Below are 13949 nucleotides of genomic sequence, written 5' to 3' on the forward strand. Positions count from 1 at the left end.
ACCCTCTCTGCCCTGTGGGAAGGTCTAACTTATCTCCTCTCTCTCCTCCAGAGTTTACCTAATCTAACCCTAACCCTGCCCTGTGGGAAGGTCTAACTTATCTCCTCTCTCTCCTCCAGAGTTGACCTAATCTAAACCTAACCCTGCCCTGTGGGAAGGTCTAACTTATCTCCTCTCTCTCCTCCAGAGTTGACCTAATCTAACCCTAACCCTGCCCTGTGGGAAGGTCTAACTTATCTCCTCTCTCTCCTCCAGAGTTTACCTAATCTAACCCTAACCCTGCCCTGTGGGAAGGCTCTCTATTCCTACGAGGGGAAGGAACCTGGAGACCTGCAGTTCGCCAAAGGGGACATCATCATCCTGCGACGTAAAGTTGACGACAACTGGTATCATGGGGAGCTGAACAGTTGTCATGGTTTCCTGCCAGCTAGTTACATCGCGTTGTTACAGCCGCTGAGCCAAACTCCGCCCACAGGAAAGGCCTTGTACGACTTTGAGGTCAAAGACAAAGATCAGGACAAAGACTGTCTGGCCTTCTCGAAGGTACACACACACACATGCACGCACACACAAACCTACACACACAAACACACGCTGACTCGCTGTAATCCACTGTGTGTGTATCTATGAATACGTTTACATGGACACTGATCAAATAAAATGTAATTTTATTGGTCACGTACGCATATTTTGCAGATGTTATTGCAGGTGCATCAAAATGCAGGTGCATGAAAATGTTTCTATCTCCAACAGTACAGTAATACCTAACAAAACAAAACAATACACACAGAAATGAAGACATATCAGAACGAGTATTGTCCGAGTCCGGAATATAAATATATATACAAAAGTATATGGACACCCCTTCAAATTAGTGGATTCGGCTATTTCAGCCACACCCATTGCTGATGTAACAGTATAGCTTCCGTCCCTCTCCTTGCCCCAACCTGGGCTTGAACCAGGGACCCTCTGCACACATCAACAACTGCCTCCCACGAAGCATCGTTACCCATCACTCCACAAAAGCTGTGGCTCTTGCAGGGCAAGGGGAAGAACTACTTCAAGGTCTCAGAGCGAGTGACGTCACCGATTGAAACACTGTTAGCACGCACCCTGCTAACTAGCTAGTCATTTCACATCGGTTACACTGACAGGTGTATAAAATTGAGCACACAGCCATGCAATCGCCATAGACAAACATTGGCAGTAGAATGGCCTTTCCAACAAATCAGTTTGTCAAATTTCTGCCCTGCTAGAGCACCCCCGGTCAACTGTAAGTGCTGTTATTGTGAAGTGTAAAAGTCTAGGAGCAACAACGACTCAGCCGAGAAGTGGTAGGCCACACAAGCTAACAGAACATGACCGCCGAGTGCTGAAGCGCATAGTTCGGAAAAATATCTGTCCCCGGTTGCAACTCTCACTACCGAGCTCCAAACTGCCTCTGGAAGCAACGTCAGCACATCAAGTGTTTGTCGGCAGCTTCATGAAATGGGTTTTCATGACCGAGCAGCCGCACACAAGCCTAAGATCACCATGCGCAATGCTAAGTGTCGGCTGGAGTGGTGTAAAGCTCGTCGCCATTGGACTCTTGAGCAGTAGAAACACGTTCTCTGGAGTGATGATTTACTCTTCAATGTGTCAATGTGCGGGGGCACAGGTTAGCCGAGGTAATTGAGGAAATATGTACATGTAGATAGAGTTATTAAAGTGACTATGCATAGATAATAACAGAGAGTAGCAGCGGCATAAAGGGGGGGAGGCAATGCAAATAGTCTAGGTAGCCATTTGACTAGATGTTCAGGAGTCTTATGGCTTGGGGGTAGAAGCTGTTTAGAAGCCTCTTGGACCTAGACTTGGTGCTCTGGTACCGCTGGCCGTGCGGTAGCAGAGAGAACAGTCTATGACTAGGGTGGCTGGAGTCTTTGATAATTTTTAGGGCCTTCCTCTGACCCCACCTGGTATAGAAGTCCTGGGTGGCAGGAAGCTTGGCCCCAGTGATATACTGGGTCGTACAGACTACCCTCTGTAGTGCCTTGCGGTCGGATGCCGAGAAGTTGCCATACCGGGAAGTGATGCAACCAGTCAGGATGCTCTCGATGGTGCAGCTGTAGAACCTTTTGAGGATCTGAGGACCCATGCCAAATCTTTTCAGTCTCCTGAGGGGGAATAGGTTTTGTCATGCCCTCTTCACGACTGTCTTGGTGTGCTTGGACCATGTTAGTTTGTTGGTGATGTGGACACCAAGGAACTTGAAGCTCTCAACCTGCTCCACTTCAGCCCCATCGATGAGAAGTGGGGCGTGCTCAGTCCTCCTTTTCCTGTAGTCCACAATCATCTCCTTTGTCTTGATCGCGTTGAGGGAGAGGTTGTTGTCCTGGCACCACACGGCCAGGTCTCTGACCTCCTCCCTATTGGCTGTCTCGTCATTGTTGGTGATCAGGCCTACTGTTGTGTCATCGGGAAACTTAATGATGGTGTTGGAGTCGTGCTTGGCCGTGCAGTCATGAGTGAACAGGGAGTATAGGAGGGGACTGATCACGCACCCCTGAGGGGCCCCTGTGTTGAGGATCAGCGTGGCGGATGTGTTGTTACCTACCTTTACCACCTGGGGGCGCCCCCTCAGGAAGTCCAGGATCCAGTTGCAGAGGGAGGTGTTTAGTCCCAGGGTCCTTAGCTTCACCATCTGGCAGTCTGACGGACTAATCTGGATTTGGCGGATGCCAGGAGGGAACGCTACCTTACCCAATGCATAGTGCCAACTGTAAAGTTTGGTGGAGGAGGAAGGGCTGTTTTTCATGGTTCGGGCTAGGCAGCATACATTGACATTCTAGACGATTCTGTGCTTCAAACTTTGTGGTAACAGTTTGGGGAAGGCCCCTTTCCTGTTTCAGCATGACATCGCCCCTGTGCACAAAGCGAGGTCCATGCAGAAATGGATTTCCGAATATCGGTGTGGAAGAACTTGAATGGCCTGCACAGAGCCTCATCGAAAACCTTTGGGATGAATTTGAACGCCGACTGCAAGCCAGGCTTCGTAGCCCAACATGAGTGACCGACCTCTCTAACCTGTCTGGGCCAGTGGGACGCAGCCAGTGGAATCGCGTCGCGCTAAATGCAAAACCTCATAAATGCTATAACTTCAATTTCTCAAACATATGACTATTTTACACTGTTTTATAGATACACCTCTCCTGAATCGAACCACGTTGTCCGATTTCAAAAAGGCTTTACAGCAAAAGCAAAACATTAGATTATGTCAGCAGAGTACCCAGCCAGAAATAATCACACAGCCATTTTCAAAGCAACTAGCATGCATCACAAATACCCAAAACACAGCTAAATGCAGCACTAACCTTTGACAACCTTCATCAGATGACACTCCTAGGACATCATGTTACACAACACATGCATTTTTTGTTCGATAAAGTTCATATTTATATATAAAAACAGCATTTTACATCGGCGCATGACGTTCAGAAAATCTTTTCCCTCAAATGCTTCCGATGAATTAGCGCTACAATTTACAAAATTACTTTTCGAAAACATTGTTAAAATGTAATATTGTCATTCAAAGACTTATAGATTAACATTTCTTGAATGCCATCTATTTGCCAGATTTAAAAATAACTTTACTGGGAAATCACACTTTGCAATAAACGACGTGGTATGCCCAGAAAAAAAGTCTAGGCTATAAATGTTGGAGCCATCTTGGAACGATCAACCATCAAAAATACTATTGTAAATAATCCCTTACCTTTGATTATCTTTATCAGAAGGCACTTCTAGGAATCCCAGGTCCATAACAAATGTAGTTTTGTTCAAAAAAGTTAATAATTTATGTCCCAATAGTGTTAGCGCGCTCCGAAGGCTAGTGAAAATGTACCGTGTGCGTCTGACTTGTCATCAGGAATGAGCAAAAAAAATATATTTAAGTTCGTTCAAACATGTCAAACGTTGTATAACATAAATCTTTAGGGGCTTTTTCAACCAGGACTTCAATAATATTCCATTGGGACGGTTGCATTGTCTTTCAAAACGTTTCGAAAAGGGAGAGTACCCATGGGCGCCGACGTCACAATTGGAATGGCCCATCCCCTGTGACCAAGATAAACATCCTCTCTTTCAGTCAATTTTGATAGTAGGAGACTCAAACCACTTTGTAAAGACTGGGGACATCTAGTGGAAGCCATAGGAAGTGCTAAATGATTCACAAGCCCCTGTGTGTTTCAATGGCAAATGTTTGAAGTGATATCCACACATCAGATTTCAGTTTCCTGTCAGGATTTGTCTCAGGGTTTTGACTGCCATATGAGTTCTGTTATACTCACAGACACCATTCAAACAGTTTTAGAAACTTTAGGGTCTTTTCTATCCAAATCAAACTATTATATGCATATTCTAGTTACTGGGCAGGAGTAGTAACCAGATTAAATCGGGTACGTTTTTTTATCCGGCCGTGCAAATACTGCCCCCTATCCCCAACAGGCTAATGCTGTTGTGGCTGAATGGAAGCAAGTCCCTGCAGCAATGTTCCAACATCTAGTGGAAACCCTTCCCAGAAGAGTGGAGTGGAGGCTGTTATAGCAGCAAAGGGGGACCAACTCCATATTAATGCCAATGAATCTGGAATGAGATGTTTGACGAGCAGGTGTCCACATACTTTTGGTCATGTAGTGTATCAATACACCGATTTAAACGGCCATTTAAAAACAAAAATATGAGTACATGTAAACAGCTTCATCAGAGTTCCAGCGGTGTAGTTGATCTGTGCATGTGTCAGCACCAGCAGTACCAGCCTCCCTCTTATGCACTAGTGAAGTGAGTTCAGAAAAACTGATCGTATGTATCCTAGAAATCGTTTTCACATACTAACGTTATAGGTTCGAACTCAGAATCAAATAGGCTTCCCAAAAATAACACGGTCGCTGTGGTAGAACGTTTATTTTGATGAGATTTTCTGCATTTATCAAAGTCCAATCAGTAGCCTGATTTCAGATGTGTCCATATAAACACAATTATTTGGAAAATCGTTCTTCTTGCAAAGCTTGTAAATATTTAAATTGAATTATTATATTAATCGGACTATTCACAGTAATGGTAATATTGTGTGCATGTAACCGTACTCTATGATACCCCACTGGATGTTTTGTGTTTATCTAAGCAATCTACCTTTTCCTCTGTCTATCTTTCTATCTCTCTATCTGAATCTAGTTTTTCTCCTCCTATGTGGGAGAGCGGGAGAGTAACCCCCCTTCTCCAGCACAGTGTTTGTGGTAAACAGTGATTTGTATTCCCACTGCTCCTCTCCTCTTCAAAGCTCATCATTTGTTCATGCTGTTACACACTCTAGGTGAGGACACTGGCGAATGGAACATATCTCGTTCTCTCTCATTCTCTGTGTGTGTGTGTTCCTCAGCAACACCTGGCCTCATACACTCTCTCAGGATGGGGCTAGGGAAAGAGGGCCAAGTCAGGACAGAGAGACACAGACATGCACATCCTTTTCGCACACACAGAATCACAGCTGCAGTTCCCTGGCTAAATTACTAAATGGAAGGATGGGTTTAAATTCGAAGAGAGAACGAGAGGGAGACGGAGAGGGAGACAGAGAGGGAGTGAATGAGTGAAGGAGAGCAGCATGTAAGCCTGCATGTAACAGGGCCAGTGGGTCAGATAATATATCTCTAGGAGAGAGAGAGAAACCTTATCCCTCTCTTACTGTTTCTCTTTCTGCCTCCCTCTCTCTCTCTCTCCCTCCCTCTCCTTCTTTCCATCTGTAATGATGAGAAATGAGTAGAGACAGCGGTATCATTAGGTCAGGGGCAGAGGCAGAAAAAACGAGGGGGACAGGGCGAGTTAGAGAGGGAGAGGGGAGATAGTGTGGGAGAGAGGGAGAAAGAGTGAGAGAAAGAGAGACTCACACATGGTGAATTTAATGCAGGGAAATCAGTTTTACCCCATTTTTTACCAGCATGTCACCACCAAAAAGAGGCAACAAAACTCTAGACCACCTGAGAGAGAGAGAGAGAGAGAGAGAGAGAGAGAGAGAGAGAGAGAGAGAGAGAGAGAGAGAGAGACAGAGACAGAGAGATGAATATAAGCTTAATTCCTGTTGTCCTTATAAACCATACTGTCTGTCCAATAGGATGAGGTTCTGACGGTGATCAGACGAGTGGATGACAACTGGGCAGAGGGCATGCTGGGAGATAAGATCGGGATCTTCCCCATCCTCTATGTAGAGGTAACAACAAACACACACACGGGGGGTCTTATTAGATAGAGATACATCAATAATTAAGAGTCTTCCATCACTTTGACTCGGCAGGGGAGGGTATGTGTGCGTGCATATGTGTGTTGTGAAGGGGGGAGGTTAGGGTTAGTAGGGGGGGACATAATGAGGGTGTCCCAGCTGGAGGCGAGTGGAGCGTTGGGGGAGGGAGGAAGGAGGTCTCTCCTCTCTCCTTGTCTCCTATGGTGGTGTGGCTGTGCGTAGTTAACCCTTCACACCTTCAACACAAGAAGAGCCTAGAGCGTCATGTGGACGATAAAACAAATTCACTTTTTTAATTACTCCTCCATTTTTAATGGCATGTCCCTCCATCCTTGACTTTTCCTAAATACGTCTTTATAACACACTGTCGTTGTTAGAATCTTAATATCACAAATTGAAGGAGGACATTTTTGAATGGCTTCCCTCTGCTGCCCCTCCTACTCCCGACAGTTGAAGTTGGCCTGCCCAGTTGATAACTACCCCCATAATTGCCTCGAAATAGCATATATGAAATGTATTCATTAGACTGTTAGAATGTTGACATCCAAACACACACAAATACACACACTGTATGGTACAGTGAGCACAGGACTGCTCAGATGAAAGATGATCACAGAGAGAAAGAAAGTACAGGGTGAAGGATGGTTCTGCCTCAGAGAACAACGCACACAGACACACACACACACACACACACACACACAAACTCTCCCACCTTTTCTGCCGTGGGAAAAGGTGAAGGCCCTTGTGAATAGTGTAAAGAGACAGTCACACATTCAGGTGTATTGTGTATACTGTGGAAACGTATGCATGAGATGGGGAGAGGAATTCACTGTCTGTCTGTGTCTGAGTGTGTATTTGACCTTCATAGAGAAAGAGTGTGTGTGTGCGTCTCCATTCGTCCCCTGAGAGTGATGCCGTCAGTGCAGGATCAATCTATCAGGCTCATTAGCATATGTTCTGATTAGCATATCTATTAATATGGAGATGGCGACGTCTCACACACTGAGACAGATCCACTCTGTCCTGCCCCATACAGTCTATACTCACACACTGAGACAGATCCACTCTGTCCTGCCATCTACAGTCTATACTCACACACTGAGACAGATCCACTCTGTCCTGCCCCCTACAGTCTATACTCACACACTGAGACAGATCCACTCTGTCCTGCCCCATACAGTCTATACTCACACACTGAGACAGATCCACTCTGTCCTGCCCTCTACAGTCTATACTCACACACTGAGACAGATCCACTCTGTCCTGCCCCATACAGTCTATACTCACACACTGAGACAGATCCACTCTGTCCTGCCCCCATACAGTCTATACTCACACACTGAGACAGATCCACTCTGTCCTGCCCCATACAGTCTATACTCACACACTGAGACAGATCCACTCTGTCCTGCCCCATACAGTCTATACTCACACACTGAGACAGATCCACTCTGTCCTGCCCCATACAGTCTATACTCACACACTGAGACAGATCCACTCTGTCCTGCCTTCTACAGTCTATACTCACACACTGAGACAGATCCACTCTGTCCTGCCTTCTACAGTCTATACTCACACACTGAGACAGATCCACTCTGTCCTGCCCCATACAGTCTATACTCACACACTGAGACAGATCCACTCTGTCCTGCCCCATACAGTCTATACTCACACACTGAGACAGATCCACTCTGTCCAGCCCCATACAGTCTATACTCACACACTGAGACAGATCCACTCTGTCCTGCCCCATACAGTCTATACTCACACACTGAGACAGATCCACTCTGTCCTGTCCCATACAGTCTATACTCACACACTGAGACAGATCCACTCTGACCTGCCCCATACAGTCTATACTCACACACTGAGACAGATCCACTCTGTCTTGCCCCATACAGTATATACTCACAAACTGAGACAGATCCACTCTGTACTGCCACATACAGTCTATACTCACACACTGAGACAGATCCACTCTGTCCTGCCTTCTACAATCTATACTCACACACTGAGACAGATCCACTCTGTCCTGCCCCATACAGTCTATACTCACACACTGAGACAGATCCACTCTGTCCTGCCCCATACAGTCTATACTCACACACTGAGACAGAGCCACTCTGTCCTGCCCTCTACAGTCTATACTCACACACTGAGACAGATCCACTCTGTTCTGCCCTCTACAGTCTATACTCACACACTGAGACAGATCCACTCTGTCCTTCCCTCTACAGTCTATACACACACTGAGACAGATCCACTCTGTCCTGCCCCATACAGTCTATACTTACACACTGAGACTGATCCACTCTGTCCTTCCCCATACAGTCTATACTCACACACTGAGACAGATCCACTCTGTCCTGCCCTCTACAGTCTATACTCACACACTGAGACAGATCCACTCTGTCCTGCCCCATACAGTCGATACTCACACACTGAGACAGATCCACTCTGTCCTGCCCTCTACAGTCTATACTCACACACTGAGACAGATCCACTCTGTCCTGCCCCATACAGTCTATACTCACACACTGAGACAGATCCACTCTGTCCTGCCCCCTACAGTCTCTACTCACACACTGAGACAGATCCACTCTGTCCTGCCCCATACAGTCTATACTCACACACTGAGATAGATCCACTCTGTCCTGCACTCTACAGTCTGTACTCACACACTGAGACAGATCCACTCTGTCCTGCCCCCATACAGTCTAAACTCACACACTGAGACAGATCCACTCTGTCCTGCCCCATAAAGTCTATACTCACACACTGAGACAGATCCACTCTGTCCTGCCCCCCTACAGTCTATACTCACACACTGAGACAGATCCACTCTGTCCTGCCCCATACAGTCTATACTCACACACTGAGACAGATCCACTCTGTCCTGTCCCCTACAGTCTATACTCACACACTGAGACAGATCCACTCTGTCCTGCCCCATACAGTCTATAATCACACACTGAGACAGATCCACTCTGTCCTGCCCCCCTATAGTCTATACTCAAACACTGAGACAGATCCACTCTGTCCTGCCCCATACAGTCTATACTCACACACTGAGACAGATCCACTCTGTCCTGCCCCCCTACAGTCTATACTCACACACTGAGACAGATCCACTCTGTCCTGCCCCATACAGTCTATTCTCACACACTGAGACAGATCCACTCTGTCCTGTCCCCTACAGTCTATACTCACACACTGAGACAGATCCACTCTGTCCTGCCCCATACAGTCTATACTCACACACTGAGACAGATCCACTCTGTCCTGCCCCCTACAGTCTATACTCACACACTGAGACAGATCCACTCTGTCCTGCCCCATACAGTCTATACTCACACACTGAGACAGATCCACTCTGTCCTGCCCTCTACAGTCAATACTCACACACTGAGACAGATCCACTCTGTCCTGCCCCATACAGTCTATACTCACACACTGAGACAGATCCACTCTGTCCTGCCCCCTACAGTCTATACTCACACACTGAGACAGATCCACTCTGTCCTGCCCCATACAGTCTATACTCACACACTGAGACAGATCCACTCTGTCCTGCCCCATACAGTCTATACTCACACACTGAGACAGATCCACTCTGTCCTGCCCTCTACAGTCAATACTCACACACTAGACAGATCCACTCTGTCGTGCCTTCTACAGTCTATACTCACACACTGAGACAGATCCTCTCTGTCCTGCCTTCTACAGTCTATACTCACACACTGAGACAGATCCACTCTGTCCTGCCCTCTACAGTCTATACTCACACACTGAGACAGATCCACTCTGTCCTGCCTTCTACAGTCTATACTCACACACTGAGACAGATCCACTCTGTCCTGCACCATACAGTCTATACTCACACACTGAGACAGATCCACTCTGTCCTGCCCTCTACAGTCTATACACACACTGAGACAGATCCACTCTGTCCTGCCCCCATACAGTCTATACTTACACACTGAGACTGATCCACTCTGTCCTGCCCCATACAGTCTATACTCACACACTGAGACAGATCCACTCTGTCCTGCCCTCTACAGTCTATACTCACACACTGAGACAGATCCACTCTGTCCTGCCCCATACAGTCTATACTCACACACTGAGACAGATCCCCTCTGTCCTGCCCTCTACAGTCTATACTCACACACTGAGACAGATCCACTCTGTCCTGCCCTATACAGTCTATACTCACACACTGAGACAGATCCACTCTGTCCTGCCCCCTACAGTCTATACTCACACACTGACATAGATCCACTCTGTCCTGCCCCATACAGTCTATACTCACACACTGAGATAGATCCACTCTGTCCTGCCCTCTACAGTCTGTACTCACACACTGAGACAGATCCACTCTGTCCTGCCCCCATACAGTCTATACTCACACACTGAGACAGATCCACTGTCCTGCCCCATACAGTCTATACTCACACACTGAGACAGATCCACTCTGTCCTGCCCCCTACAGTCTATACTCACACACTGAGACAGATCCACTCTGTCCTGCCCCATACAGTCTATACTCACACACTGAGACAGATCCACTCTGTCCTGCCCCCTACAGTCTGTACTCACACACTGAGACAGATCCACTCTGTCCTGCCCCATACAGTCTATACTCACACACTGAGACAGATCCACTCTGTCCTGCCCCCCTACAGTCTATACTCACACACTGAGACAGATCCACTCTGTCCTGCCCCATACAGTCTATACTCACACACTGAGACAGATCCACTCTGTCCTGCCCTCTACAGTCTATACTCACACACTAGACAGATCCACTCTGTCCTGCCTTCTACAGTCTATACTCACACACTGAGACAGATCCACTCTGTCCTGCCCCATACAGTCTATACTCACACACTGAGACAGATCCACTCTGTCCTGCCCCATACAGTCTATACTCACACACTGAGACAGATCCACTCTGTCCTGCCCCATACAGTCTATACTCACACACTGAGACAGATCCACTCTGTCCTGCCCTCTACAGTCTATACACACACTGAGACAGATCCACTCTGTCCTGCCCCAAACAGTCTATACTTACACACTGAGACTGATCCACTCTGTCCTGCCCCATACAGTCTATACTCACGCACTGAGACAGATCCACTCTGTACTGCTCCATACAGTCTATAGTCACACACTGAGACAGATCCACTCTGTCCTGCCCCATACAGTCTATACTCACACACTGAGACAGATCCACTCTGTCCTGCCCTCTACAGTCTATACTCACACACTGAGACAGTTCCACTCTGTCCTGCCCTCTACAGTCTATACTCACACACTGAGACAGATCCACTCTGTCCTGCCCCATACAGTCTATACTCACACACTGAGACAGATCCCCTCTGTCCTGCCCTTTACAGTCTATACTCACACACTGAGACAGATCCACTCTGTCCTGCCCCATACAGTCTATACTCACACACTGAGACAGATCCACTCTGTCCTGCCCCATACAGTCTATACTCACACACTGAGACAGATCCACTCTGTCCTGCCCCATAGAGTCTATACTCACACACTGAGATAGATCCACTATTTCCTGCCCTCTACAGTCTATACACACACTGAGACAGATCCACTCTGTCCTGCCCCATACAGTCTATACTTACACACTGAGACTGATCCACTCTGTCCTGCCCCATACAGTCTATACTCACACACTGAGACAGATCCACTCTGTCCTGCCCTCTACAGTCTATACTCACACACTGAGACAGATCCACTCTGTCCTGCCCCATACAGTCTATACTCACACACTGAGACAGATCCACTCTGTCCTGCCCCCTACAGTCTATACTCACACACTGAGACAGATCCACTCTGTCCTGCCCCATAGAGTCTATACTCACACACTGAGATAGATCCACTATTTCCTGCCCTCTACAGTCTATACACACACTGAGACAGATCCACTCTGTCCTGCCCCATACAGTCTATACTTACACACTGAGACTGATCCACTCTGTCCTGCCCCATACAGTCTATACTCACACACTGAGACAGATCCACTCTGTCCTGCCCTCTACAGTCTATACTCACACACTGAGACAGATCCACTCTGTCCTGCCCCATACAGTCTATACTCACACACTGAGACAGATCCACTCTGTCCTGCCCTCTACAGTCTATACACACACTGAGACAGATCCACTCTGTCCTGCCCCATACAGTCTATACTTACACACTGAGACTGATCCACTCTGTCCTGCCCCATACAGTCTATACTCACACACTGAGACAGATCCACTCTGTCCTGCCCTCTACAGTCTATACTCACACACTGAGACAGATCCACTCTGTCCTGCCCCATACAGTCTATACTCACACACTGAGACAGATCCACTCTGTCCTGCCCTCTACAGTCTATACTCACACACTGAGACAGATCCACTCTGTCCTGCCCTCTACAGTCTATACTCACACACTGAGACAGATCCACTCTGTCCTGCCCCATACAGTCTATACTCACACACTGAGACAGATCCACTCTGTCCTGCCCTCTACAGTCTATACTCACACACTGAGACAGATCCACTCTGTCCTGCCCCATACAGTCTATACTCACACACTGAGACAGATCCACTCTGTCCTGCCCCCTACAGTCTATACTCACACACTGAGACAGATCCACTCTGTCCTGCCCCATACAGTCTATACTCACACACTGAGACAGATCCACTCTGTCCTGCCCTCTACAGTCTATACTCACACACTAGACAGATCCACTCTGTCCTGCCTTCTACAGTCTATACTCACACACTGAGACAGATCCACTCTGTCCTGCCCCATACAGTCTATACTCACACACTGAGACAGATCCACTCTGTCCTGCCCTCTACAGTCTATACACACACTGAGACAGATCCACTCTGTCCTGCCCCATACAGTCTATACTTACACACTGAGACTGATCCACTCTGTCCTGCCCCATACAGTCTATACTCACACACTGAGACAGATCCACTCTGTCCTGCCCCATACAGTCTATACTCACACACTGAGACAGATCCACTCTGTCCTGCCCTCTACAGTCAATACTCACACACTAGACAGATCCACTCTGTCGTGCCTTCTACAGTCTATACTCACACACTGAGACAGATCCTCTCTGTCCTGCCTTCTACAGTCTATACTCACACACTGAGACAGATCCACTCTGTCCTGCCCTCTACAGTCTATACTCACACACTGAGACAGATCCACTCTGTCCTGCCTTCTACAGTCTATACTCACACACTGAGACAGATCCACTCTGTCCTGCACCATACAGTCTATACTCACACACTGAGACAGATCCACTCTGTCCTGCCCTCTACAGTCTATACACACACTGAGACAGATCCACTCTGTCCTGCCCCATACAGTCTATACTTACACACTGAGACTGATCCACTCTGTCCTGCCCCATACAGTCTATACTCACACACTGAGACAGATCCACTCTGTCCTGCCCTCTACAGTCTATACTCACACACTGAGACAGATCCATTCTGTCCTGCCCCATACAGTCTATACTCACACACTGAGACAGATCCCCTCTGTCCTGCCATCTACAGTCTATACTCACACACTGAGACAGATCCACTCTGTCCTGCCCTATACAGTCTATACTCACACACTGAGACAGATCCACTCT

The 13949-nt window shown here is 47.4% G+C and overlaps 1 protein-coding gene across 1 annotated transcript in view; it reads left to right on the top strand.

The window, feature by feature from the left end:
• The window catches only part of LOC106582226 (E3 ubiquitin-protein ligase SH3RF3), a 92622-nt gene that overhangs the window by 54399 nt on the left and 24274 nt on the right, over positions 1-13949 (top strand). The window contains exons 2-3 of the mRNA XM_014165087.2: positions 256-543; positions 6146-6241. Of these exons, the coding sequence (XP_014020562.1) occupies positions 256-543; positions 6146-6241 (384 nt within the window). The remainder of the gene's footprint in view (positions 1-255; positions 544-6145; positions 6242-13949) is intronic.

This window comes from Salmo salar, chromosome ssa21, assembly GCF_905237065.1.
Source record: "Salmo salar chromosome ssa21, Ssal_v3.1, whole genome shotgun sequence".
NCBI lineage: Eukaryota > Metazoa > Chordata > Actinopteri > Salmoniformes > Salmonidae > Salmo > Salmo salar.